Source organism: Ovis aries, chromosome Y, assembly GCF_016772045.2.
Source record: "Ovis aries strain OAR_USU_Benz2616 breed Rambouillet chromosome Y, ARS-UI_Ramb_v3.0, whole genome shotgun sequence".
NCBI classification, from domain to species: domain Eukaryota; kingdom Metazoa; phylum Chordata; class Mammalia; order Artiodactyla; family Bovidae; genus Ovis; species Ovis aries.
In genome coordinates this window covers 617,595-644,639 of record NC_082741.1, presented here as the reverse complement: position 1 = coordinate 644,639, position 27,045 = coordinate 617,595, and the positions used below count along the sequence as shown (strand labels likewise).

General features: G+C 52.8%; 1 protein-coding gene across 2 annotated transcripts; it reads left to right on the top strand.

Moving 5' to 3' along the window:
* The first annotated feature begins 94 nt into the window (after nucleotides 1-94).
* Nucleotides 95-20,029, top strand: CRLF2 (cytokine receptor like factor 2). Of its 2 annotated transcripts, none has more exons than XM_060408557.1 (8): nucleotides 95-339; nucleotides 5,365-5,467; nucleotides 7,211-7,374; nucleotides 8,607-8,740; nucleotides 9,529-9,691; nucleotides 11,111-11,216; nucleotides 13,756-13,840; nucleotides 17,907-20,029. In XM_060408557.1, the coding sequence occupies exons 1-8, from the start codon at nucleotides 234-236 to the stop codon at nucleotides 18,180-18,182; spliced, it is 1,137 nt and encodes a 378-aa protein (XP_060264540.1). In that variant the 5' UTR covers nucleotides 95-233; the 3' UTR covers nucleotides 18,183-20,029. The 2 variants fall into 2 exon arrangements, with proteins under 2 accessions (XP_060264540.1, XP_060264541.1); XM_060408558.1 differs by lacking the exon at nucleotides 95-339 and adding an exon at nucleotides 1,288-3,298.
* Nucleotides 20,030-27,045: the final 7,016 nt, after the last annotated feature.

Sequence of the window (27,045 nt, the reverse complement as noted above, 5' to 3'; positions counted from 1 at the left end):
CAGCCTCTCTAGACAGTTGTATCCGGCGGGGCTGTGCAAATGATCGGCGAGGCTGAAACAATGATTCTGCATTTTTTTTTTTCCTTTCTGACCAGAGTCATCTTTTAAAATAAAAGCATGTGTGTTTCCTGTAGTCAGTTCCTCAGTTTCCTTTCCACCTTTTTAAAAAAGGGGTGACCTTCATACGTTAGTCATGAGCCCAAGTCCCCTTGGAGGAGTCGACTTTCTGCTCGATGCCTCCACCTCCTGCCTCCACCATGAGGCGTGTCTTTCTGCCCTGGGCGGCCGCCGCTGTCTTCTTGCTGGGACACGCGAACGCTTCAGGGAAAACCAAACCGGGTGAGTCCTGCTCGCAGCTGTAGCCGCCTGTCTGCCTGAAATGCCCTTGCTTTCAACATCTCTGCTTTTTAAAAAAATTTTCTTTTTACAATGTCTTTTGCAAACTCACGGTTTTCTTTGTGAAGCTGACCAGAGCTTTCACAGGTTCCCCTCCTTTAGTCGGCAAGATCCCCTGGAGGAGGGCATGGCAGTCCACTCCAGTCTTCTTGCCTGGAGAATCCCCGTGGACAGAGGAGCCTGAAGGGCTACAGTCCATGGGGGTCTCAAAGAATCAGTTACGACTGAAGTCTCTACAAACCTGAGTCTGCCTGTTGTAAAGGACCCTCCTCTTCGTTGCCTTCAAGACTAGGTTCAGATGGGAAAAAAAAAAAAAAAAAAACCAAATACGAGAGCCCGCGTCTAGAAAACTGAAAATCTGGGTGGTTTCACTGTGCTGCCTGCCTGCAAAAAGGTTGCAAGCCTTTTGCTTAAATGAATCCTTACCTTTCTGTGGTGGGGTTTCCCTGATGGTTCAGACAGTAAAGAACCCACCTGGCAATGTAGGAGACCCAGATTCGATCTCTGGGTCGGGAAGGTGCCCTGGAGAAGGGAATGGCTACCCACTCCAGTATTCCGGCCTGGAGAATCCCCACGGACAGAGGAGCCTGGCGGGCCACGGTCCACGGGGTTGCAAAGAGTCTGACGGGACTGAGGGACTAATGCTTTCACGCTGAGGGTGGCCGAGGTGGGAGCTGACGATGGCACGTTCCTGACGTTCTTTTTCTGAACTGTCCGCGGGCATCACCCCACGCTAGACCATCCCTGTTGGAGATGGCCTCTTGCCCAGCTGGTTTGGACGGGTTCTCAGGGACCTCTGGGATGAAGCCCTGTGTCTGTGGGGGGAAAACTGTGCTTCTAGCAGGTGGGGGGAGGGGGAGGGAGCCTGGATATGGGGTGTCCCCAGGCCTGACACTGACGTAATTTCCCAAGCTGTGTGCAGATCGGAGTCCAGATCTGGCCTCCCGTCTTCCAGCAACAGAGGTAAGGGAGGAAGACCCGGCTAGGCCTGGCGTGCCCACGGCCACAGACTCCTTGAGAGCTGTAGCTTCCTCCTGACTGCCAGTCCTGCATCCGGAGTTTGGATGGAAAAGTGCAGTTTAGACCAGCTCTGGAATCTGAACCACTTAAGCACAAATACAATAGTAAGATTTTGTTGTTCAGTTACTCAGTCGTGTCCGACTCTTTCTGACCCCATGGACCGCAGCATACCAGGCCTCCCTGTCCATCACCAACTCCCGGAGCTTACTCAAACTCATGTCCATCAAATCAGTGATGTCATCCAACCATCTCATCCTCTGTCATCCACTTCTCCTCCTGCCTTCAACTTTCCCAGCATCGGGGTCTTTTCAAATGAGTCAGTTCTTTGCAGCAGGGGGCCAAAGGATCGGAGCTTCAGCTTCAGCATCAGTCCTTCCAATGAACACCCAGGACTGATCTCCTTTAGGATGGACTGGTTGGATCTCCTTGCAGTCCAAGGGACTCTCAAGAGTCTTCTCCAACACCACAGTTCAAAAGCATCCATTCTTGGGTGCTCAGTCTTCTTTAGGATCCAACTCTCGTCCATACCTGACCACTGGGAAAATCATAGCTTTGACTAGACGGACCTTTGTTGGCAAAGTGATGTCTCTGCTTTTTAATACACTGTGTAGGTTTATCGTAGCTTTTCTTTCAAGGACATGGGAGAGAGCTTGGAAGGGCTGAGGGCTCATCCCCCTGTGAAGCTGGGCTCAGTCAGATCCTTTGTAGGGACTTCCTGGAAAATGCAGGGCTCACTTTATGAATGGCCTTTGTTTGCCTGAGGTCATTATGGGTGTGAGACCCTAAGAACCCACCGGGCATGGTCTTAATAAAGCAGCCCCTCTTCCCACCCAAGGTCCCAGAGTTGTGTCGAGAGACTCCTTCAGGGGCCATTTCCACTCAATCGATCCATTTTTAATGAGCAGAGTCAGACTTCACGGCTGCAGTGGACTATCAGTATTTCCGCCTGAGGCCATCATGCTTCGAAGGCAGGGCTCCTGGACTACTGATGAGGCACCTTTGCCCCCCTCAAAAATGCCCTTGAACTTACAAGGAAAACGCACACACCCCCAGGGCTGGGGACCAGACGTCTGAGGTCAAGGTGTCCCAGGGCTGAGCTTCCTGCTGAGGCTCCAGGGGAGGGTCCTCCCCGCCTCTTCTGGCTTCTGGGGGCTCCAGGCGTCCGTCCCTGGGCTGGTGGCTGCCTCCCTCCCGTCTCTGCCTCCGTCTCCACGTGGCTTCTCCTCTCTGTCTGTGTCTCCCCTCTTCTGTGTCTTATGAGGACCCTGTCATGGGGTTTAGGGCCACCCCCCATCCAGGAGGAACCTCATCTCAGACCCTTCACTCCATCACACCTGCAAAGACCCCGTTTCTTAATGAGGTCCTGTTCCCAGGTTCTGGGGTTAGCACGCCGGCGTGCCATCTGCAGCGCCGCAGTTCAAGCCCTACAGGGCCTATTCAAGGGGTGCTAACATTTGAGAGAGACGGGGGTCCTTTTCTGTTTCGACAGGTCTTGCTGTAGTCGTAAGGGGAGGGAGGTCGTCGAAGCAGACGACCTGGTACCCAATCTGAGTCTGTAGCAGAGACGCGGGACGAAGCAACGGCTCTCGAGATGCTATTTTTTTTAATCTATGTCTTTGCTTTTGGCTGTTGCTGGGTCTTCGCTGCTGTGCCCTTGAGTTCACGAGCTGCTCTAGAAGTAAGAAGGCGGTGTGGGCAAGAGACGGAGTGTGTGTGAGCAAGTCGTGTCCGACTCTGTGCGACCCTGTGGACTGTAGCCCGTCAGGCTCCTCTGTCCACGGGATTCTCCAGGCGAGAACACTGGAGTGGGTTGTCATGCCCTCCTCCAGGGGATCTTCCCGACCCGGAGGTCGAACCTATATCTCGTGCGTCTCCAGTGTTGGTAGGTGGATTCTTCACCTCTAGCGCCACCTGGGAAGCTAGTGGGATGAGATTCCGTAGATATGACTACAGAGATATTATATGTAGACCCAGGGATCGAGCCCGGGCCTCCTGCATTGCAAGCAAGACGCTTTACCATCTGAGCCACCAGGGAAGTCAGATGTAGATACAGACAGAGCTGGAGATGTGGAGAAGGCAATGGCAGCCCACTCCAGTGTTCTTGTCTGGAGAATCTCTGGGGCAGCGGAGCCTGCTGGGCTGCCGTCTATGGGGTCGCACAGCGTCGGACCCGATCAAAGCGGCTCAGCAGCAGCAGCGTGTATAGATGTAAAACCCGTGTGGTATCCGTAACCGCCAAGGCTGCTTGAACTGCCTCAACCTTCCCGGATGGAAAAAGGCCCTAAGACTCTATCTCCGACGATGTAACGGACGATGTGCCGATTGCCCCCACGATCTGCCGCCCCGGATGACCTTACTCACACCCCCTCGGAAATGCCCAGCAGGGCTGGGCTCCAAGTCCCTCTGAACGCCCGATCTCGCTGGAACAAACGCCCCCGATTCATCTGCACATTTTTCTATGCGCTCTCCAAATTGGGAAGCGGGTTCTACCTCTGGGGAGGGGGGGGGTGGGTGCGGGGAGTTCTTGGTATTTACACGACGCGTCTGCCTGTCGGAGGCCCGCAGCTGGTACGTTTGTTCACATCCAGATTGCTCATGACGTTGGTTGGTTTTCTGAGAAAAAGTTAAAAAAAAAAAAAAAGAAGAAGAAGAAATTAACAGAAACGAAGTCATGTTTACAAAAGCGCCCAGACCTTTCAGGACCATCTGGATCTGTGAGATAGGAGGCTCCCGTTTTCAAGACCCTCTCCGTGGGGTTCCCTGGTCACCGGTGTTAGACGACAAAGTCTGTGTCAGATGTGAGGAGGATCTGGAGGAAACGAAATTAGGCAAAAAAGGTAGATGGGGGGCGGGGCGGGTAATGCTCTGGTTAACAGCTTAGTTAATTCACTCGCCAGGTGATTCAGCTCTTTAAGCACACAACTCAATCCTTTTAAAAAAAACAAAACATTATTTCTTTTTTAACAGAAGGATAATTGATTTATAGGCGGTTTAGTTGACACAGAGCTGACGCATGAGCTTCCCCGGTGGCTCAGTGGTCCAGATTCCGCCTGCAGAGCAGCAGCCACGGAAAACTCGGGTTCAATTTCTGAGTGGGGAAGATTCCCCTGGAGAAGGGCATAGCAACCGACTCCAGGATTCTTGCGTGGGGCACCCCTTGGACAGAGGAGCCCGGCGGGCTGCGGTCCACAGGGTCGCAAAGAGTCGGACACCACGGAGCGCGCAGGCTCACAGTGCTTCCCGTCTGTGAAAAGCGATGACCCCTTTACAGTTACTGTAAAATGGCTTCTATACTGCCTTTGAAGAACTGTATCATTCTTGTATTATAAGGGCCAAACACACCAGACTCTGGACACATAGTAAAACTGTAAAATGTGTTGATAATTACAGCTAACGAGACAGATATCTGTACCTCGTCACATAGATGGTCACCTAGATAGATGACGCAGGTGATCGTTATTGATAGATACATAAACACCGAGAACAGATGGATAATAACTCGATGATCTAATGATGACGATGGCTAAATGCTGACCTGATAATATTCTCGTTGCATGCATGCCTAGTGACTTGATCGTGTCCGACTCTTTGCGACCCCGGGGACTGCAGCCCGCCAGGCTCCTCTGTCCATGGGATCCTCCAGGCAAGCACACTGGAGTGGGTTGCCGTTTCCTCCTCCAGGGGGATCTTCCCCGCCCAGGAATCCAACCCGCATTTCCGGTGACTTCCGCTCTGCCGATGGCTTCTTTACCCACTGAGGCATCATGGCAGGCCAATACTCTGGTTACGCCGGGCTAAATAAGATGCATCAACAATTTTTTTTTTTTTAAAGCGCCGCATCATTCTTACGAGTGCTGACATCATTTTATAAATGTCAAAGCCTTTCCAGCGTCGCCTCAGAGTCCTCTCTGCTTATCTTAAAAAAAAAATTTTTTTTTTCCTGCACAGGAAGCGCATCGCAGCTTCAGGTGATCAACTTTAATTTCGAAGCCGTGCAGATTACCTGGAACACAAGTGCATACGCCGGGATTAACTTCACGTTCGTTTACAAGTAAGTGCCGTCACTGGGATGAATTTCACGTCCGTCTGCAAGTAAGGCGCCGCCCCCCCCTCCCCCACGACCCTGGAAAACCATGCCTTTGGCTAAAGCGTTTTCCCTCGGAAGACGGCACCGATGGGGGCAGCCAGGAAGTGAAGAACTGTTAAGTTCGAGTGTGACTGTGCGAATGTGCCCTCTGGAGACACCCCCCCCCCCCCCACCAGTAACCACAGCTCCCAGGCCTTCTAACCGAGGATGCCTGAGTCTCGCTGGAAACCGCCGGGATTCTCGCAGGAGGTGCAGAGCGGTCTGACTCCACGGGGCCCTCTGCAACGTGCCAGCAACTGTCTTGCCCGCCTTCAACTCTGTTGCCTTCAACTATATTCCCTGCTCTCCAGGGGCCGCCTTCCAAGAAACAGCCATTTCCCCCTTTCACGGGGCGCTTTGCCTCGCTTGACTCAACGACCTGAGCGGCCGCGTGGGAGGCAGGTTTTTTTTTTTTCCAATGAATTTGGTCTCACTTTTGTAAAGAGTAGGGGGGTGTTCGGTGAGGGCTTGAGTCGTTGCCATCTGATAAAACACGAGATAGGCGGGAAGGCAAACAGAAGAGGGACATTTTTAAGATGAATTTGTTGGGAAAATAAGACTCATGGGGCAAAAAATTAAGTGCCGGATGGTATAGGTGGGCTCACAGATAGCGCGTGTCTTTTTTTTTTTTTTTCCTGAGCAGCTGTTTTTTTTCTGTCATATAGGAGATAATTCTTGATCTCATCACAGATTGGGGTTGAGTCTTAAGGATGGAGCGTAAACCTGTCTCTAGGCTTCCTGTTAACACTGCAGCAGAGTCTGAAAGCTTTACCCACTTTTGGCACATCCCTGTTAAAAGTGCATCCTTGAATCAAGGGCTTGGTTGCTCTGGAGGTCAGTTATTTATTGATACCAATTTATTGATTGCTCATGGTATTGCTATGTGACAGCAATTATTATTATTGATACCATTAATAGAATCTTAGATGGTCTCAACAAACTACAACAAGCTGGGTAACTTGGAACAACGGAAAAAACCAAAATGTATCCTCCCCTAGTCCTGAGAACCAGACGTCTGAAGTCAGGGTGTTCCCGGGCTGGGCTTCCTGCAGAGGCTCCAGGGGAGGGTCCTCCCCGCCTCTTCCGGCTTCTGGGGGCTGCAGGCGTCTGTCCCTGGGCTGGTGGCCGCCTCCCTCCCGTCTCCGCCTCCGTCTCCACGTGGCTTCTCCGCTGCGTCCGTGTCTCTCCTCTTCCGCGTCTTATAAGGACCCTGTGGTGGGGTTTACGGCCACCCCCACCCAGGCGGACCTCATCTCAGACCCTTCACTCCATCACAGCTGCAGAGACCCTGCTTCTTAACAAGGTCTTGTTCACAGGTTCCGGGTTAGCGGGTAGGCAGGCCGTTTGCAGCGCCAGCGTTCAGCCCCTACGGGGTCCATCGAAGGGCCGTCAACATTTGAGAGAGAGGGGGTCCTTGTCTGTTTTGACAGGTCTTGCTGTAGTCGTAAGGGGAGGGAGGTCATCGAAGCAGATGAGAGTAGAGTCCGTCGGTACGGTTCACGGGCTTGCTTGCTCCGTAGCGTGTGGGACCTTCCCGGCGCAGGGATCGAACCCGAATCTCCTGCATCGGCAGGCGGATTGTTTCCACCGCTGAGCCACCAGGGAAGCCCCAAGATGTTATTTTCGAGGACGCGACACGACTGAGGGATTCTCTTTTTAAAATTCCAGATTCGATAAAAAGGAGGAATACAGACCATGCTCCAGCTATATCCTTCAACACGGTTACAGCGCCGGGTGCCTGCTGGAGGTGCAAAGAGATGGGCCTCTGTATTTCTCCATCCGGAATGGAACACAGCCTCTTCTCACCAAGAACCTAGCGATCAGCGCTTACCGTACGTGTTAAGTACCTTGAGGGGTGACTATGCGTCTCGGGTTAGGAGCCGCCGTACACATGGAGTGAACCAGTCTCTCCAAAGCGTGCTGTTTGGACCTACATTTCTGTGATGTAGTGGTCCGTCCTTTCTTTCTTTTTCATTGACGGTTGGAATGTCAGAGGTCCATCTCAGAATCCGCTGGGAGGTTCAACCCTTGGGTGGGGAAGATTCCCCTGGAGAAGGAAATGGCAACCCACTCCAGTATTGATGCCTGGAGAATCCCATGGACAGAGGAGCCTGGTGGGGCTACCGTCCACAGGGTCGCAAGAGTCACACATGGCTTTCCGACTAAACAACGTAGCCGATTAAAAAAGCTGTGGTGACACCAGCTGGGCAGCTAACGGACCCAGTCACACATACACATGTACCCATTCTCCCCCAAACACCCCTCCCATCCAGGCTGCCACGTGACACTCAGCAGAGTTCCCTGTGCTGGGCAGCAGGTCCTTGCTGGTTCTCGGTGTTAAATCCAGCAGTGTGTCCATGTCCATCCCAGACTCCCTGACTATCCCTTCCCCATCCTTCCCCCTGGGAACCATAAGGTTATTACAGAGTTTTGAGCAGAGTTCCCTGTGCTGTCCAACAGGTCCTTGCTGGTTCTCCATGTTAAATGCAGCAGTGTGTCCATGTCCATCCCAGACTCCCTGACTATCCCTTCCCCCGTCCTCTCCCCCTGGTGGCCATAAGTTTGCTCTCTAAGTCTGTCTCTTTCTGTTTTGTAACTACATTCACTGTGTCCTATCTTTTTAGACTCTGCATATAACGGATGTCACAGGATGTTTTTCCTTCTCTGTCTGACTCTTCAATCCCACGGTCTCTACGACCTCATCTTACGTTAGACCTCTGTAATGATCCTCTTTCCGGAGATGGTGAAGGGCTAGGGGCCAGCAGCTCAAGGCGACTGGTGGGAACAGGATTCGTTTCATGACACATCCTGAAATCTTTCTCCCCCAGTTTCAGGGGAGCGCCTTTCCACGAGACCCTCACGGGTGCTTGGAGAGCTGGCTAGCCCTTCTAACTGCCCATGCACTAAAGACAAGGAAGCCTCACGTCCCATGCAGTATTCGGGAGAGGATGGGCAGCAGGCAGAGAGGAAAGGGGACCGAAGCCCAGGGGCCGCTGTGAGCTCAGAGACGGGCCGTGTTTACCTTCTCGGCGGTGCTGCTCACCGCGCTGTTTCTCATTCTCAGTGAAACCCAGATCCCCCGGCGACCTGAGCTTCCAGTGGCGCCAGGAGGCCGTGACGGTGACCTGCTCCAACCTGGGATACAACGACCTCCAGTATGAAATCCAACACAAGACCGTCTTTGACGCTGTGTGGCAGGTGAGGTTTCGTCGTTCCGGGTCGGGTGTGAGTAGGCACCCCCGGGATGGGGAGGCAGAGAGACACAGACATCCAGACTGGCTTTATGCATTTGCTCACGCGATTATCAGCTTCCCTGGCGGCTCAGACGCTAAAGAATCCGCCTGCGATGCAGGAGACCCGGGTTCGATCCCTGGGTGGGGAAGATCCCCTGGAGGAGGAAATGGCAACCCACTCCAGTATTCTTGCTGGAGAATCCCTTGGACAGAGGAGCCTGGCGGGCTACAGTCCACGGGGTCGCAGAGAGTCGGGCACGACTGAGCGGCTGGCACTTTCCTTTTCACTTTCCCTGGCGGTCCAGTGGTTAGGAATCCGCCTTGCAAAGCAGGCCACGTGGGTGGGTTCCATCCCTGGTCCGGGAACCCAGGATTCCATGTGCGTCAGGGAAGCTCAGCCTGTGAGGCAATGACTGAGCTGGTGTTCTGTGACGAAGATCCCACGTATTGCAGCTGAGCCCTGATGTAGCCAAACAAATAAATACATTTTTAAAATTACTTTTGTAAAAAGGAAGACCTTAGAAAGTCTTCAGAAGCATCTTTCATCATGTTCGTTATGACGGATTTATTTCCTTTTTGGAGAGAAGGGCTTTTTTTTTTTTTTTTTTCCTGCTGTTGTTTTGAGGATAAACATCTGTCCAGAGAGAAGTGAAACAGGAGAAGGAAGCCCTGGAAGCAGGAACCTCATGCAAATCTGTGGGACAAGAAGAACGCGGCAGTCAGGGCTCACCGTGCGTGATTTGTCTGCTCCAGTCCACAGAGGCTGAGACCTGCAACGTCACCGTCGACGGTCTGGATCCTGAGAAGTGTTATTTCTTCCGGGCCAGGGTGAAAGCCCTGGAGTTTGCCTACGGCTCAGAAACGTACCCCAGTGACTGGTCAGAGGTGACGCACCAGCAGAGGGGTGAGCTGCGAGGTAATGCTTGTCACGCAGCATCGCTGCCCAGTACGGGCCAGCGGGCTCTGTGCGGGGAGGGCGGAATGGGGCGCCTTGGGGATGACCCCAAGGCCTTCTGCAGAGGTCACTGCGGAAGCAATGGCTCTTCCTGTGGCCGTTATCATCGCACTAAGCTTCACTTTCATGTCTATTGGCCCAGCAAGAATAAAAAGTGTTATTTCTGAATGTTGTTGGGCTTCCCTGCTGGCTCCGCTTGTAAAGAATCTGCCTACAATGCAGGAGACCTGGGTTCAAGCCCTGGGTTGAAAAGATTCCCTGGAGAAGGGAAAGTCTACCCACTCCAGTATTCTGGCCTGAAGAATCCCATGCGCGGTATAGTCCATGGGGTCGCAAAGAGTCGGACACGACTGAATGTTGTTCTGTGGATATATGTATAGAGACATAGATAGATGTATCGATACATAGAAGATAAATAGTAGATAATAGATGCTTAATGGATAGATGACGGTAGATTACAGACGTAGATAAGGAGAGGCTTCCCAGATGGCTTAGTGGTAAAGAGTCTGCCTGCAGTGCAGGAGAACAGGAGACGGGGGTTTGATCCCTGGATCAGGAAGATGCCCTGGAGGAGGGCATGGCCACCCACCCCAGTAATCTTGCCTGGAGAAGCCCACGGACAGAGGCGCCTGATGGGCTACAGTCCACGGGGTCGCAGAGAGTCAGACACGACTGAAGTGACTTAGGGAGCGGGTGTAGGTAAGTTGATGATGGGTACACGGCAGAGACAGATAGATGCGACGTATAGCTCGACAGAGAGGCGTGACCGGAGGTAGACAAGTAGGTGGATAATAGACGGGTAGATGGCAGACAGCTGCGCGGATGCCTGCTCATTCGCTCGGCTCTGTGACCCCATAGACTGCAGCCCACCAGGCTCCTCCATCCGTGGGAGTCTCCAGGAAAGAATACTGGAGTGCGTTGCCATTTCCTCCTCCAGGCGATCTTCCCGACCCAGGGATCGAACCCGGGTCTCCTGCATTGCAGGCAGATTCTCTACTGCTGACCCAGCGGGGAAGATAGATAGATGGAGAGACAGACAGATGGATAGACGCACAGATAGATAGACAGCTGGACAGATAGACAGACAGACAGATGGACAGAGACACAGATAGACAGCTGGACAGATAGACACACCAAATCAAGCCCTGATACCCTCAAACACCCCTAGGAATAAGGTGAGTCTGTGCTTCCTTCTGCCCAGCATCTCCCTCTCCAGAGTACCCACCTCTCCTTACCAGGATATTTCACACCAAAAGCAACATCTGCTGACGCTGACAATTCTCAAGGGAAGGAAAAACGGCCGTGGCTGGGGCGGGGGGTGATTAGAGTGTGACCGTATCATGCTGAAAACTTCACAGGCCTCGTTCCATTTCCCTTTAGATTCGTGCTGGGAAAACAGCCTTTTCCCCAAGTTTATTTTAATTGCTGGCATGGTCTCCTTCCTGACAGTCTTCCTTCTGCTTCTGTCTCTGTGGAAACTACACAGGTAAGGCCACCCCCGCCAGACTCCTCACACACATGGGCTTTGGTTCCCATATGTAGTGAGTTGGGGGGGGGAATAATTGTGTGATGTGGTTATTTAGCTGAATTTCACTTTCTCTCTAATGCACATGGTACATGACAAGAAAACAGAGGTGAATGGTGCAAAGGTGTGGAGATCCCTGCAGAATTTGAGAAGTGTTCTCAGGAAGACCGTAAGAGGCAGCAGTGTTCATACGTATGAGCGGTACTGCTGTTCAGTCACTAAGTCGTGTCTGACTCCGTGGACCGCAGCACGCCAGGCCTCCCTGTCCATCACCGACTCCCGGAGTTTGCTCAAACTCATGTCCATCGAGTCACTGATGCCATCCAACCATCTCACCCTCTGTCGTCCCCTTGTCCTCCTGCCCTCCATCTTTCCCAGCATCAGGGTCTTTTCCAGTGAGTCAGTTCTTCACATCAGGTGGTCAAAGTATTGGAGTTTCAGCTTCAGCATCAGTCGTTCCAATGAATATTCAGGACTCACTTCCTTTAGCATTCGTTTGATCTCCTTTCTGTCCAAGGATTCTCAAAAGTCTTCTCCAGCACCACAGTGTGAAAGCATCAGTTCTTCGGCGCTCAGCCTTCTTTCCTGTCCAGCTCTCACATCTGTACATGACTTACTGGAAAAAAAAACATAGCTGTGACTGTACCAACCTTTGTCAGCAAAGTGATGTCTCAGCTTTTTAATAATTGTTCTAAGTTTATTGTAGTGAACGTTCTTCAAACGCACACCGCACTGAGCTCTGTCCTCCTATCATGTTAGAATGGCAAGCGTGTACAACATGTTTTAATTTTTATTCATATTTATTAAACTGGGCAACGTGGTGAGTGATGTGAGGAGAATTGGACAAGAAAAGCTTGTGAATCCAGTTACAGATATAGCCAAACATGATTCTCTGAAACCATAGAAAACTTTTAAAAAATGTGACGTTAAATACTTCTCTCTGTTATCCTTCCAGGCAATAATTTAACTGCTGCCATTTCCAGCCTTATTCGAGCTTAGTTGTGCCCAGGCATTTGACTGTTGGTGATGTTTCAAGGGACTGATGCCCAGGACTGTGGGCGCCATCTTTATTTCTCAGGTTGCCGTTTCCATAGCAACAACGGGAGTGATGTATAGAGACAGATGGGGCGCATTCTGGACCACTCACGCTGGGTCTGAGCCAGGCTGAGTCAGACAGTTTCAAGGCCCTTCCTTCATGGTTGCATACAGCATGGGGGTAATTCTCCGAATTCTTGCACATTGCCCATTAATCCTCCAGTCGAGATTTCCCGCTCTCCCCAGCTCAGACAGATGCCACCTTCGTCATTCTCTGCTCGGGAACAGAGGAAGTAGGGAGCGGGGAGGAGATGCCGCTGTCAGATAGGGGTGTTGACGAGTGACAGGTCTGATGTTTTTTTTGCTCTTGTTGTTTTGTTTTGCTGTGTTTTTTAATTCAAAACTGAAACCACTCCTAAGGGAGTCTGAAGGATACACTTCTTGAGGGGGCGGGGGGTGGAAACACTCCTCCTGTCTTTAAGAAAGCTTCTGTTACAATGAGTGGTCTAATCAACTGTATTATTTTCCCAGAGCTGCTGTAACAGAGCGCCAGAGACTGGGGGTTCAAACAACATTGATTTCTCCCAGTCCTGGAGGCTGGAGCCTGAGGTCCCGGCGTGGGCAGGGCTGGCTCCTCCTGAGACCCCTCTGCTGGGCGTGTAGACGGCCGTCTCCTCCGGGTCCTCACATGCTCCTCCCTCTCTCTGTGTGTGTCTGTGTGCTGACCACCTCTTATTATAAGGATCCCACTCCCATAGGATTAGCATCCTATCAGACAGGAACCTCTCTTATGTTCTGTCCCTAGGGGCCTGCAAATTAAATTGGCCAACCAAAGACAGTAACAGAAGAGTATGCCTATATTTCTTTTTGGATGTAATATTTTTAAGTGCCCAAGTCATTCACAGGAAGCAAGTGAACAGCTAACCAGGCAGTTCATCTGGGGACTTTTATAGCATTTTAACAAAGGGCAGTAATCTGTGGAGAAGTCACCAGACAAGGGAAGAGGGAGTCTGGATGGGTGTAAATTGTGGGGAGGTGATTAAGAGATGTGTGATCCAAACTGTAGGCAGATGAAGGTTGTCTGAATGGAATCATCCTGACACCATCTTGCTGATAATGCCTCATTCTCCATTTCCTGCTACAGGAGGGCACGCTTTTATGAATGGGATTATTGCTTTTTTTTTTTTTTTTTTTTTTTAATCAGGAGGGAAATTGATGCTCTCCTTTCAGGCAGATTTTTTAATCAGCCCTGCCCACACTGGGATGCTCTCCTTTCAGGCAGATGGGGGAGGGCAGAGAGCATCCCCTGGCTCTGCTTTTTCTCAAGCGGACGCAGCTCCGCCAAGGTGCTGTGTCCCCGACATCCACATGCTGCTGTCCTAGGCCCCTGGTGGGGGTCTTTCCCCGTGGATGCCCCGCTCAGGGCTGCCAGCCCATCTGACCAGACCGTCCATGTCCGTTTCAGGATCAAGAAGGTTCTCATGCCCAGCGTTCCTGATCCCAGGTTCTCCTTCTTGGGGCTCTTTGAGTCCCACCAAGGCAACTTCCAGGTAAGCAGCATCTCCTTGTACAGGCTTGCTCTGGGCAAGGCCTCATATCACCCCTCTTCCATGTTTTATTTGTTTCTGCCTAGAGGCATTTTTTAAAATCAACTTTTTATTTTGCATTGGGGTACAGCCAATTAATGACAGTTTCAGCTGGACAGCAAAGAGACTCAGCCATCCATGTACACGTATCCATTCTCCCCCAAACCCCCCTCCCATCCAGGCTGCCACGTGACACTGAGCAGAGTTCTCTGTGCTGTCCAGCAGGCCCTTGCTGGTTCTCCATGTAAATACAGCAGTGTGTCCATGTCCATCCCAGACTCCCTGGGTATTCCTTCCCCCATCCTTCCCCCTGGTGACCATAAGGTTATTACAGAGTATTGAGCAGACTTCCCTGTGCTGGACAGCAGCTCCTTGCTGGTTCTCCATGTTAAATACAGCAGTGTGTCCATGTCCATCCCACACTCCCTGACTGTCCCTTCCCCCATCCTTCCCCCTGGGAACCATAAGGTTATTACAGAGTATTGAGCAGAGTTCCCTGTGCTGTCCAGCAGGTCCTTGCTGGTTCTCCATGTTAAATACACCAGTGTGTCCATGTCCATCCCACACTCCCTGACTATCCCTTCCCCCATCCTTCCCCCTGGGAATATAAGGTTATTACAGAGGATTGAGCAGACTTCCCTGTGGTGTCCAGCAGGTCCTTGCTGGTTCTCCATGTGAAACACAGCAGGGTGTCCATGTCCATCCCACACTCCCTGACTATCCCTTCCCCCATCCTTCCCCCTGGGAATATAAGGTTATTACAGAGGATTGAGCAGACTTCCCTGTGGTGTCCAGCAGGTCCTTGCTGGTTCTCCATGTGAAACACAGCAGGGTGTCCATGTCCATCCCAGACTCCCTGACTGTCCCTTCCCCCACCCTTCCCCCGGGAACCATACGTTCCTTCTCTGAGCCTGTGAGCCTGTTCCCGTCTTGTACCTAAGTTCACCTGTAACGTTTCTCTTTAGTGTCTGCATGAAAGGGCTGACATAGGATATTTCTCCTTCCCTGTGTGACTTACTTGACTTGGTGTGACAATCTCTAGGTCCATCTCTGTCGCTGCAGATGGCATTTATTTCATCCTTGTTATGAGTAAGCAACATTCCAGGGTGTGTGTATATACGTCACATGTCCTTTATCGGGGGTTTTCCCGGTGGCTCAGATGGTAACGAATACGCCTGCAAAGCAGGAGGCGTGGGTTCGACGCCTGGATGGGGAAGATCCCCCTGGAGGAGGAAATGTCTGCTCATTAATTACTGTGTGGATGGACACTAAGGCCGCATCTGGGTCTGGGCCATTGTAAAGAGTTGCAATGAACAGTGGGGCTGATTCATCATTAATGAAAAAGAAAAAGAAAAAAAAAAAAACAACAACAACAAACGGCTTTTATTCCCCTTCAAACGCCTGCAAGCCTCTTCGAATCCGAAAGCAGCGGTTTCCTGTTTTTCTCTTTCGGTCAGAGAAAGTGGATCCAAGGGTCTCCGAGGGCGGCTTCTCTTGAAATCAACCTCTTGACATCCCCGCCGCCGCAGGCCCGTGGGATTTTACAGCCTCCACGCCTCCTGATCTTATCAGGAGGTTCCGTTCTTACTCTGTTCCCACTTGCACGGGGGCCGACAGCGAAACCTGCATTTCCGCTTTTCAACGTTGATGGTCGTTAAACTTCCCCTGATAAGCGCTTACAGGGAGTGGGCAGAGGAGGAACTGGGGCGGACGGAGCGAGGCGGGGGGTCCGGCTCCTCGCATCACCCGGTGTGGATTTGATAGCACGGCGGGATCAGAGCGCCGTGCATTCCCTGGGGCTGCCACAGACCTGGGGGTGCAAAGCATCACACACTCATCCTCCGCCCCGTCCTGGGGACCACACGTCTGAGGTCAGGATGTCCCAGGGCTGGGCTCCCTGCAGAGGCTCCAGGGGAGGGTCCTCCCCGCCTCTTCCAGCTTCCGGGGGCTCCGGGCGTCTGTCCCTGGGCTGGTGGCCGCCTCCCTCCAGTCTCTGCCCCCGTCTCCACGTCTCCACGTGGCTTCTCCTCTGCATCCCTGTCTCCCCTCTTCTGTGTCTTATAAGGACCCTGCCATGGGGTTTAGGCCCACCCCCAGCCAGGAGGAACCTCATCTCAGACCCTTCACTCCATCACCTCTGCAAAGAAAAGACCTCCTTTCCAAATTAAGTCCTGTTCCCACGTTCTGAGGGGTAGCGCGCGGGTATATCATTATTTTAGGAAGGGAGTTTAGTGTTCAGTTCCTTTTTTGTTTTCTCAATTGCTTCAGTTGTAGCCAACTCTTTGTGACCCCATGGACTGCAGCCCCCAAGGCTCCTCTGTCTGTGGGATTCTCCAGGCAAGAATCCTGAAGTGGCTTGCCATTTCCTTCTCCCGGGGATCTTCCTGATTCAGGGATCAAAGTGCTATCTCTTAGGTCCTTTGCGTTGGCAGGCGGTTTTTTTTTGTTGTTTCATTTTTGCTTTTTTTTTTTTCCACTACTAGTACCACCTGGGAAGTCCATTAAGCTTAACTGAATTGAAAACTAATTAGTTGTAGGAGATGAAAAGAAAAAAAAAAAATTTTTTTTTCTTCTAACCTCTTAAGTGCGGTCCCTGAGGCCCTGCAAATTAAACAGACCAGAAAGATTAAAGAGAGAGACGTGAACACGCCCGGGAGGTAGGTAAACCGTGGCCCTGATTTGCCGTTTTAACAAAGGATGATGGACTGTTCGGAAGAGAGTAGGTAAAGGGAAAGGGCTTGGGGATCTGTGAGTGGCAGGCGCGATGAGACGAGGTGACTAGGAATCGCTTCAGAAATGAGGGTTGTTTAGTGAGATTTTGTGCAGACTCAAGCTCTCTCAGGTGATAAGCATTGTCTCTGGAGTTGGAAGGGACTGGGGGACTCTTCCAAGTGTACATGTACTTTCCCAAAGGGTCATTAATTAATATTGACATCGATTTTAGGGCGGATACGTGGAGAGCAGAGAACAGGCTCTGCAACTCTTGATACTTAACCGCCTGCGGGTCAGCATCCTCCGCACGTCAAAGGGGCATATTGGGGAGTTGTGTCCCGGTCCCTCTCAAGGGAGAGGAAAGGGGATTACGACAGAATTTAGGACAGGGAACCTCAATATTTTCCCCCAAAACTGGGGCTAGAAGAAGGAGCCGGGGAGGGATGTTAGAAGGGAGAGAGGAGTCCCCTTGAGGAGGGCAGTCCCATGGAGCTCCCAACCTCAGGAAATCTTGGGTCACCTGTTAGAAATTCAGTGTCCACCCCATCAGACCTGCTGACTGCTGACGGAAGGTCCTCCTTCTGACACCTCATCACTCCCATCTCAGACAGCATACATGGGAGTGAACAACGGATCTGGGTTTCTGAAAAGATGTTCAGGCGCCCTTGTGTGTCTGGAGCGACCACAGGCCGGCGCTTTGAGGCTGATGACAGAAGGCAGGTGTGAAAACCACAGGATTCCGGACCAGGGTGCTAGACAGGAGAGCCTTTTTTGTCCCAACCGGGGAAAGTGTCCGCGCCAAGCACATGTGTGAAGACGCACCAGGTCCGAAGGCAGGGCTTTCCAACACAGAGTCTGAGCCACAGTAACTTTTTTAATTTTAATTTTTTTAACACCAAAAACGTTTTGTATTGGGGTACAGATGATTAACAGTGTGAACAGCAAGTGGGGACTCAGCCATCCATATACATGTACTCTCTCTCCTCCAACCTCCCCTCCCATCCAGGCTGCCACTGACATGGAGCAGAGTTCCCTGTGCTGTCCAGCAGGTCCTTGCTGGTTCTCCATGTTAAATCCAGCAGGGTGTCCATGTCCATCCCAGACTCCCTGACTATCCCTTTCCCATCCTTCCCCCTGGGAACCATAAGGTTATTGCAGAGTATTGAGCAGAGTCCCCTGTGCTGTCCAGCAGGTCCTTGCTGGTTCTCCATGTTAAATCCAGCAGGGTGTCCATGTCCATCCCAGACTCCCTGACTGTCCCTCCCCCATCCTTCCCCCTGGTGACCATAAGGTTATCACAGACATTTCCTCTTTGCAGGAGTGGATCAAGGACACGCAGAACGTGGCGCCCTTGAACAAAATGGAAGACGGGGAGCTGGAGTGCGCCCCTGAAGACGCCGTGGTGGTCCAGCCGGCCGAGGCTGAGACGCCCAAGACCGTGGTGATGACGAGCCCCCTGTACCCACAGATGGGGGAGGAAGAGGCCACCGGGGACTCTGGCCAGCTCCCTTGCCAGCCGCCCCAGGGCCACGGGGTGGTCTCTCTTGGGGATTTCACGTTTGTGATGAATGACAACTCTTACATGATGTTATGAGGGGGTGCAAACTCACAAGCCAACATCCCAGTGTACCTTGATGCTTGACGACCTGGGAGAACATCTTGGGAGCCAAAAAAACCTCCACAAAGGGGACTCCCCAGAACCAAGGATGCTGACGTCTAAGGTCACCGAGTGCTCCAAAGCCCCAACCCACATCTGAGGTCACCCAGCACCCCTACACCCCCAACCAATGCATCCCATTCATGCCGACGTCCAAGGGCTTGAAGGTGGACTGCCTGTAGGTGGCAGACGCTTGGTCGGGCTGGTTCTTGCCGTCTCCTGGCTCACATGAATCATAAGGGAAGACCACCAAGACCAGCCTGCGCTGCGCATGCCCGCCCGCCCCTGTCCTTCCCATATTTCCACTCGTAACCAGTTCCTGCGTCATTTGCCAGTCACCACACGTGCCCAGCAGGCGAGGCGCAGAACGCCTGCTTTACGGGCACCAGCCGCCCGCCTCCCGCCCCAGACAGGCAGGAGAGCCCCTTCCCGCAATCACCAAGGCCTTTTTGCAAACCAGGGTTCCGCTTAACCAGCGACTCAGGACCTTGCTCCTGAGAGATACTTGAATGTGAGGACGCTCTGCGGGAACAAAGCGTCCCAGGTTGAATAGACGTTATTGTTTCTTTTTCGATACTGAAATTTCTTTTAAAGTGAGCAGGATAACTATGGTAGAATGTAAGTGGTTGCTGCTGTTCATGGAGACCGGAAGATGCCAGCTGGATCCCCTTAGACTTCAGGTACAGGAGCTTTCTAGACGTCGAGAGTATTGATTTCTCAGGGTTTTTTTTTTTTTTTTTTAAATTTTCAGGCTGGCACTGAATTTATCTTGTCTGTGTCTTCAGGATGCAGGAAACAAGCTTGATCAGATATACCTGGAGTCTGTGTGTGTGTGTGTGTGTGTGTGTCTGTTTGGTGTCGAGGATGTCTCATTTAGCAGAATGTCTCCCCATTCTGGAAAACTGCTCCACAAAGGTACAAATGAAAGAAATCACCTTTATCAGTGAACAAACAGCAAGCCAGTGTGAAGTGAAAAATACCTCCTGCCGTGTCAAATAAAGGAGACGTGTCACAGCCATCAGCGATTTCTCCCCTCCGAGTTCGAGTGTTGGTCAGTGGCCAAATCATGTCTGACTGTCTGTGACCCCATGGACTGCAGCACGCCAGGCCTCCCTGTCCGTCACCAACTCCTGGAGTTTACTCAAACTCATGTCGATTGAGTCGGTGATGCCATCCAGCCATCTCATCCTCTGTCACCCTCTTCTCCCACCCTCAATCTTTCCCAGCATCTGGGTCTTTTCCAGTGAGTCAGCTCCTCGCATCAGGTGGCCAAAGGATTGGAGTTTCAGCTTTAGCATCAGTCCTTCCAGTGAATATTCAGGACTGGTTTCCTTTAAGATGGATTGGTTGGATCTCCTTGCAGTCCAAGGGACAAATATTAATGTGAGCTCCTAAAACTGTGATTCAGAAGACACCATCCACCCCGCCCCGACCCCGCCACTCCATACCCATGGTGATCGCTAAGGGGCTGAGGGGCTGAGGAAAGTGCAAGAATCAGCCATCCGTGACCGAGGAAACAGGCTTGGCCCCAGACAGCCGAGGTGCCTTTGAAAGGAGTGGATTCAGTGAGCCCACAAGCTTGCATCCTTCCTTACATAGAATGCTAAATTCCTTCCCTTGATATCTGATCTTTGAGCTCAGACCTGCCGGTTCCCTTTGTTGCAAACTTGTATACAGCCTGACTCCCGCTCTGGCCTCCTCAGAGCTGTGTTCTCAGAGCTACGGAGATGCTGGCTCGGAGTCCTACACACACTCCCGCTGAATAAAATAACCCTCTGCTTTCAGCTGCTCACTAGTTTTCAGTTGACACCAGAATGCAACACCCACCGCAGGAAGCCAGCTTGACAGGGTATCGCAAACGGAGAAAGACCCTCATCCCATTTTTTTTCCAGCTCAGCAACCCGTTCCCTGGGCCTCTTGCAGAAAACACGGCTACGTGTCTTGTATCTGTGGGATGCGGGTTTTGCAACTCCGGGCCAGGTTTCCAGCTGCAGTCAGGGGCCCCCAGCGCCTGCCCCGGAGGCCGGGCGTTCACCAGGTCTCTCCTGGTGTGGAAGGCTCATGTCCGGGTCAGAGGTGCTGTGCAGGGTGGCCAGTCGGGGAGCGGGGACCCCAGAAATCACTGCTCACAGATCCCAAGCTGGGCGGTTGCGTCGGGCGGGGGACTTTTGAGCAGGGAGAAAGTTTAGAACATCCTGTTTCAGAAAAAACTGCTTTGTTCTGAAACCACGGCATCCCACGGCCCCTGAACAGTTCAGAGAAAGGAGGGTGTGAATGCGTGTTAGCAGTCCTGCTCGGAGCTCTCACCGGCGCCCTGGGTTTGACCCTGTCTCCAGTGCCTCGTCTCCAGACAGGCATCCGCGAAGTGAGGGAGGCAGGACCCCACTCCCCATCCTTACGTGGGATGGGTTTCAACACGCCACCACTTCTTTTTATTTTATTTTCTTAATTGGTTTGTGTTTCACTGAAGGATAATGACAACACTCTGTTGGTCTCTGGCCTGCATCAACATGGATCAGCCATGTGCTGGGCTAAGTGGCTTCAGTCGCGTCCGACTCTTTGCGACCCCATGGGCTGCAGCCCCTCCAGGACCCCCTGTCCATGGGATGCTCCAGGCAAGGATACTAGAGCGGGTTGCCATGCCCTCCTCCAGGGGATCTTCCCCACCCAGGGATCAAACCCGCGTCTCCTGCTTTGGCAGGCGGGTTCTTTAAGGGGATTAGCTACAGGTGTATGTATGACCCCTTCCTCTTGCTTCGCCCTCACGCCCGCCCCACCCCACCCGTCTAGGGTGTCACAGAGCTCTGGTTTGAGTTCCCTGAGTCAAACAGCAAAGTTTGAACCTTTTCTCCTGTATTGAGCTACCGCCGATTAACAGCGCTGTGATGTTGTAGGCGGGCGGCCGAGGGCCGCAGCCGCGCACACGTGCACCCGTGCTCCCCCAGACTCCCCGCCCATCCGGGCTGCCCCGTGACATGGGGGTCCCTGTGCTGTCCAGCAGGGCCCTGTTGGTTCTGCATGTTAAATACGGCAGTGTGGACATGTCTGTCCCAGACTCCCCATCCTTCCCCCCCAGGAAGCATAAGGGAACTTGGGGTACCAGATCTGATTGACGCTCAAGGCTGACGTCTGCTGTGTTAGAAACCTTATAATTTAGGGTGTGAGATAAAGCCTCACTTAAACTTACAGGACTAAGGTTTAGGCCCTGATGGCTCGGTGGGTAAAGAATTTGCCCACAATGTGGGAGACCCAGGTTCGATCCCTGGGTGGGGAAAATCTCCTGGAGGAGGGCGTGGCAACCCACTCCAGTATCCTGGCCTGGACCATCCCATGGACAGAGGAGCCTTGTGGGCTGCCGTCCACAGGGTCAGAAACAGTCTTACACGACCAAGCCTGTGGCTCACACCCTGGAGAAGTGGACTGGGGGTCCTGCCCTTGGTGGGCTGTGCAGTGAGGGGACCCGGGCCCCTTTCCAGGGAGCTCCAGTGTCCGTCTTCATGCAGAAGGTCAGCTGTGGGGTGTTGGGGACCTCACTGAGGTTTAGAATTCCTGCTCCTTAAAGACAGCAGCACCCTCCCTGGCTGGGTAGGGAGGCTCTGAGGCTTGGGGGTCCCAGCAGATGGCCCTGCCCATCTGTCACCAAAAGGCTCTGCTGGAACAAAGGCTGGTCTCTCCTGGAGGGGGTGGTCTCTCTTCCTCATTCAGCACATACACACCGGCTATAAAAACACAACTCTGATGAACCTCCACCACACCCCACGCCGGAGCTCCGTGACAATCGATTCCAAAGACGTAAGTCAGGACAAGGGCCTCTACCCCGAGTTTCCCCGCACTCCCACCCAGCCCTGAGCGATGCTTCTCACGTTTCTGCTACTTTGAGACGGGGGATGTCCTTGACGCTAAGCTCCTATCACACCCCGAGACATCGGCTGTTGTGCGGGGACGGCCGTGAGTCAGAGATGCTATCTGCCCTCTCTCCCGGCCCTTCTCGCTCCGCCGTGCTTCCCCTGCGCCCCCCGGAGGCACGGTTATCACCGTGATCAACCTCAGAAATGACTCTCAAGGCCTTTAGCTGCACGCCCCCGGAAACCCCAGCCAGGTACCCTTGTGTGCCTGGCGGTCCCAGGCGATGGGAAAAGGCGGACAGAACGTCGTTGCGCAAAGGGCACACGTCCACTCTCCGAAGGGCTCGGGACCGCAGCCCTGCGTGGGGCCGGAGCTTCGGAGAGGGGGACTCAGCGGCTTGGAGTCAGATGGTGCTGTGCCGTGTGACCTCAGGCAGGGTAGGGACCTCTCTGAGCCTGTCTGTTCTGAAAGCCTGCAGTCCCACCCAGGGCAGCTGGAGGAATGGACCAAGCAGAGAGGTCCCCCGGCAGAGGGGTGTGGACCGTGGGCCAGATGGCAGCAGGGGTCTGCAAAGCTTCTGAAACTCACGAGGTGGAGTTAGACTCCTCTTCCGCTTGGATTTCCATACCTTCCACTTCCATTCCTGGGGGTGGGAGACTCTCCCTGGGGGAACATTTATGAGAGAGAAATCTGTTTTTAGATGAACAGATTGCACGCTTCTTTATAAAAGAGAGTATTTCTCTTCCTCCCAAGGAGTTTGCAGGGTGTGTGTGTGTGTGTGTGTGTGTTCAGTTGCCTCTGACTCTTTATGGCCCTGTGGACCGTAGCCCGCCAGGCTCCTCTGTCCTTGGGGTTCTCCGGGCAACAATGCTGAAGTGGGTTGCCATCTCCGTCTCCAGGGAATCTTCCTGACCCAGGGATCGAACACTCACCTCTTGCAATGGGAGGTGGGTTCCTTACTGCTGAACCGCCGGGGACGCCCAGAAGGTCGTAGAGTTAATAATAAGCTTGGTTCGCGGACGTTATGCAAGAGGAATCCGTTGCATGGGATTTACTCAACAGAGCATGTATTATACCGTTATCCATGTTGTTAGCCATACTAGCTATCATGTATCTTACGCATGATATTCTGGCCCTCTGGAATTTGTTACTGATGCAAATAAAAACCAGCAAATGACTCAGGTTCACTCCTTTCTATGGCTGTGTAATACTCCATCGTACATACGTTCAGTTCCGTTCAGTTCAGTTCGGTCGCTCAGGCGTGTCCGACTCTTTGCAGCCCCATGGACTGCAGCACGCCAGGCCTCCCTGTCCATCACCAACTCACGGAGCTTGCTCAAACTCAGGTCCATCGAGTCAGTGATGCCATCCAGCCATCTCATCCTCTGTCGTCCCCTTCTCCTCCTGCCCTCGATGTTTCCCAGCGTCAGGGTCTTTTCCAATGAGTCGGCTCTTCGCATCAGGTGGCCAGAGTATTGGAGCTTCAGCTTCAGCACCAGTCCTTCCAGTGAACACTCAGGACTGACTTCCTTTAGGATGGATATATGTAGCACTTCTCACTCACCCATTTCTCTGCTGATGGACACTTCGGTTGCTTGGATGTCTCGGCTGCTGTAAAGAGGTAGGGCTGTTATGAATATTGCAATGTGTCTTTTAGGAAATGCTCTGTAGGGACCTAAACGGGAAGGAAATCTGAAATAGAGGGGATGCCTATGAACATACGGGGTTCCCTGGTGGCTCAGACGGTCATGAACTCACCGGCCAATGCAGGAGACCTGGGATCGATCCCTGTGTCGGGAAGATCCCCTGGAGGAGGGCGTGGCTACCCACTCCAGTGTCCTTGCCCGGAGCGTCCCATGGACAGAGGAGCCTGCCGGGCTGCCGTCCACGGGGCCGCAGAGTCGGATATGACTGGATGACCGACACTGTTCCTTCCCGTTCACATGTAAGCATAGAATTGATTCATTCTGCTGTGCAGCAGAAAAGCACAACATTGTAAAAACTATACACCAATCACAACAATTTTTTTTTTTTTAGAAAAGGAAACGTTCTGTTGCAGCTGAGAGTTTCCAGGTACTGAACGTCATGCCAAACAAGACCTATTTTTGCCGACTTGTGCTGCAGACGGGTATCTCCTGCTTTTGTTCTTCAATCGCTAAGTCGCGTCTGACTCTTTGCAACCCCGTGGACTGCAGCATGCCAGGCTTCTCTGTCCTTCACAGTCTCCCAGAGTTCGCTCAGATTCATGTCCTTGGAGTCGGTGATGCCATCCAACCACCTCCTCCTCTGTCGTCCCCTTCTCCTCCCACCTTCAGTCTTTCCCAGCATCAGGGTCTTTTCCAAGGAGTCAGCTCTTTGCATCAGGTGGCCAAAGGATTGGAGTTTCAGCTTCAGTCCTTCCAGTGAATATTCAGGACTGAGTTCCTTTAGGATGGACTGGTTGGATCTCCTTGCAGTCCAAGGGACTCTCAAGAGTTTTTTCCAACACCACAGTTCAAAAGCATCCATTCTTCAGCGCTCAGCTTTCTTTATGGTCCAGCTTTCACACCTATACGTGACTCCTGGGAAAACTGTAGCTTTGACTAGACAGATCTTTTCGGACTGACTTAACCATTATTAACATAATTCTCAGTCCAGGTTCCAGGCACAGAACTCCTAAAAACCCCCAGCGTGTCCTGAGGATCGTAGGGGGAAGGACATCGTTTGTTATCCATAGAAAGCCCCTTTCAACCCTCCAGGGGCCCCTGGAAGCCTTCGGGATGGAGGCTGGTTGCCAGGGAAACCAATCCGGCGTTCCGAGGCTTGGAATTTTCAGCCCCACCCCGTGCCCTCCAGGGAGGGGAGAGGAGGGCCCTGCCCAGAGACTTAAGGCCCCCGGGATCCTCCGTGAACCCGAACCTCGGGGGTTTGGAGAGCGTGCGGCCGGCGACCTCCGGCAGGTGCTGCAGTGACCAGCAGGGGGCGCCCTCGCCCCGCGCCTCCCGCGGGGAGTCCCCGCCGTCGGGCTGAGGCCGGGCCGCCCCGGGCGGCTGACGCTCTGCCCTGCGGGGTCTGCGGTGACCTCGGGAGCCCAAGGTCCCCCGGGACGGTGATACGTTTTTCCTGCTGTTCAGGTAGAATGCAGACTCTCTCCACGTGGAAACCACACACACGAACAGCCTGCTCGTGTCAGAAGCATTGTGAGCATTTTCTCCGGAGGAGGCTCAGGACCTCGGGGCTTCCCTGGGGGCTCAGACGGTAAAGAATCCGCCTGCAGTGCAGGAGACCCGGGTTCAGTTCCTGGGTCGGGAAAATCACCTGGCAACGGCAACCCGCTCCAGTATTCTTGCCTGCAGAGTTCCATGGACAGAGGAGGCTGGTGGGCTACACTCCATGCGGTCGCAGAGAGTTAGAGAGGTGAGCGTCACTTTCGTTCACATCACGCAGACACAGAAAACAAATTTAGGATTGCCAAAGGGGAAAAGTGGTGAAGGGATATATTAGGAGTTTGGGGTTACCAGATACACACTGCTGTGTATAAAAGAGATATTCCACAGTTCAGTTCAGTCCAGTCGCTCAGTCGTGTCCGACTCTTTGCGACCCCCTGGACTGCAACACGCCAGGCCTCCCTGTCCATCACTAACTCTCGGAGTTTACGCAGAGTCGTGTCCATCGAGTCGGTGCGGCAGCCAGCCATCTCATCCCCTTCCCCCGCTTTCCATCTTTCCCAGCATCAGGGTCTTCTCCAGTGAGTCAGCTCTTCGCATCAGGTGGCCAAAGGATTGGAGTTTCAGCTTCAGCACCAGGACTGCTGTATAGCACAGAGGATTCTACTCAGTACATTATCATAAACTGTGATGGAGAAGACTCTGAAAGATGTTACTGAATCGCTATGCTGCACGCTGAAAACTAACACAGCTTTGCAAATCAACTCTGCTTCAAGAAAGAAAAAGGAGCGTTCACTTCTGACTGGGTGGGAATTCGGGGCTTTCTGTGGAGAGATCCCATGAGCTTCTTTTCTTGCTTTTACGCACAGGGCAGGTGAGACAAGTTTCCCTGCCCGGGATTTCGGGGCTCCCTTGTCTGGCAGAGAGGAGCCTGGCTCCTCTGTGTCTGTCTCCACTGTCATCCGCCCACATGTCCAAGGCTGCACCTGGTTCTGGCTGTGATCGCCCTTGCTCGGGGACGCGCTCGGCTGTGGACACGGGGTGGTCTTGTCTGGGGCCATCCAGCATATCTGGTGGTATCGCCAACCCCCGCCCCCCCCCACCCCGCATCAGGCCCTGGATGGACGAGGGTCCCTCGGCTGGGGTCTTGCGGTGTCTAGAAAAATGAAGGAAAGGTGTCCACAGTCACCTTAAAAAAAATGCACAGCATGAAAGAGACGGGAGGCAAGATCTTTCTGGGGCAGTACGAGATCTGCAGCCCGGAAGACAGCACCTGAGAAAGGTCTGGGAGACTGCTCCAAAGAGGTCAGGGGGAGGGTCCGTGTATATGTGATTCTGGTGGAGGGGAAGTTCATGCAATCAAACGATTCTTTTACTAAAGGTTTTCTGCTACTCACGAGTAGCTGAGCGACTTCTGTGGTGGTCCAGGGGCTAGGACGCCATATTCCCAATGCAGGGGGTCTGGGCTTGACCCCTGGTTGCGGAGAAGACTCTTCAGAGTCCCTTGGACTGCAAGGAGATCCAACCAGTCCATCCTAAGGAAATCAGTCCTGAATATTCATTGGAAGGATTGATGCTGAAGCTGAAACTCCAATCCTTTGGCCACCTGATGGGAAGAGCTGACTCCTTGGAAAAGACCCTGGTGCTGGGAAAGAGTGAAGGCGGGAGGAGAAGGGGACACAGAGGTTGAGATAGTTGGATGGCATCACCGACTCAATGGACATGAGTTTGAGCAAACTCCAGGAGTTGGTGATGGACAGAGAGGCCTGGTGTGCTGCAGTCTGTGGGATCACAAAGAATCGGACATG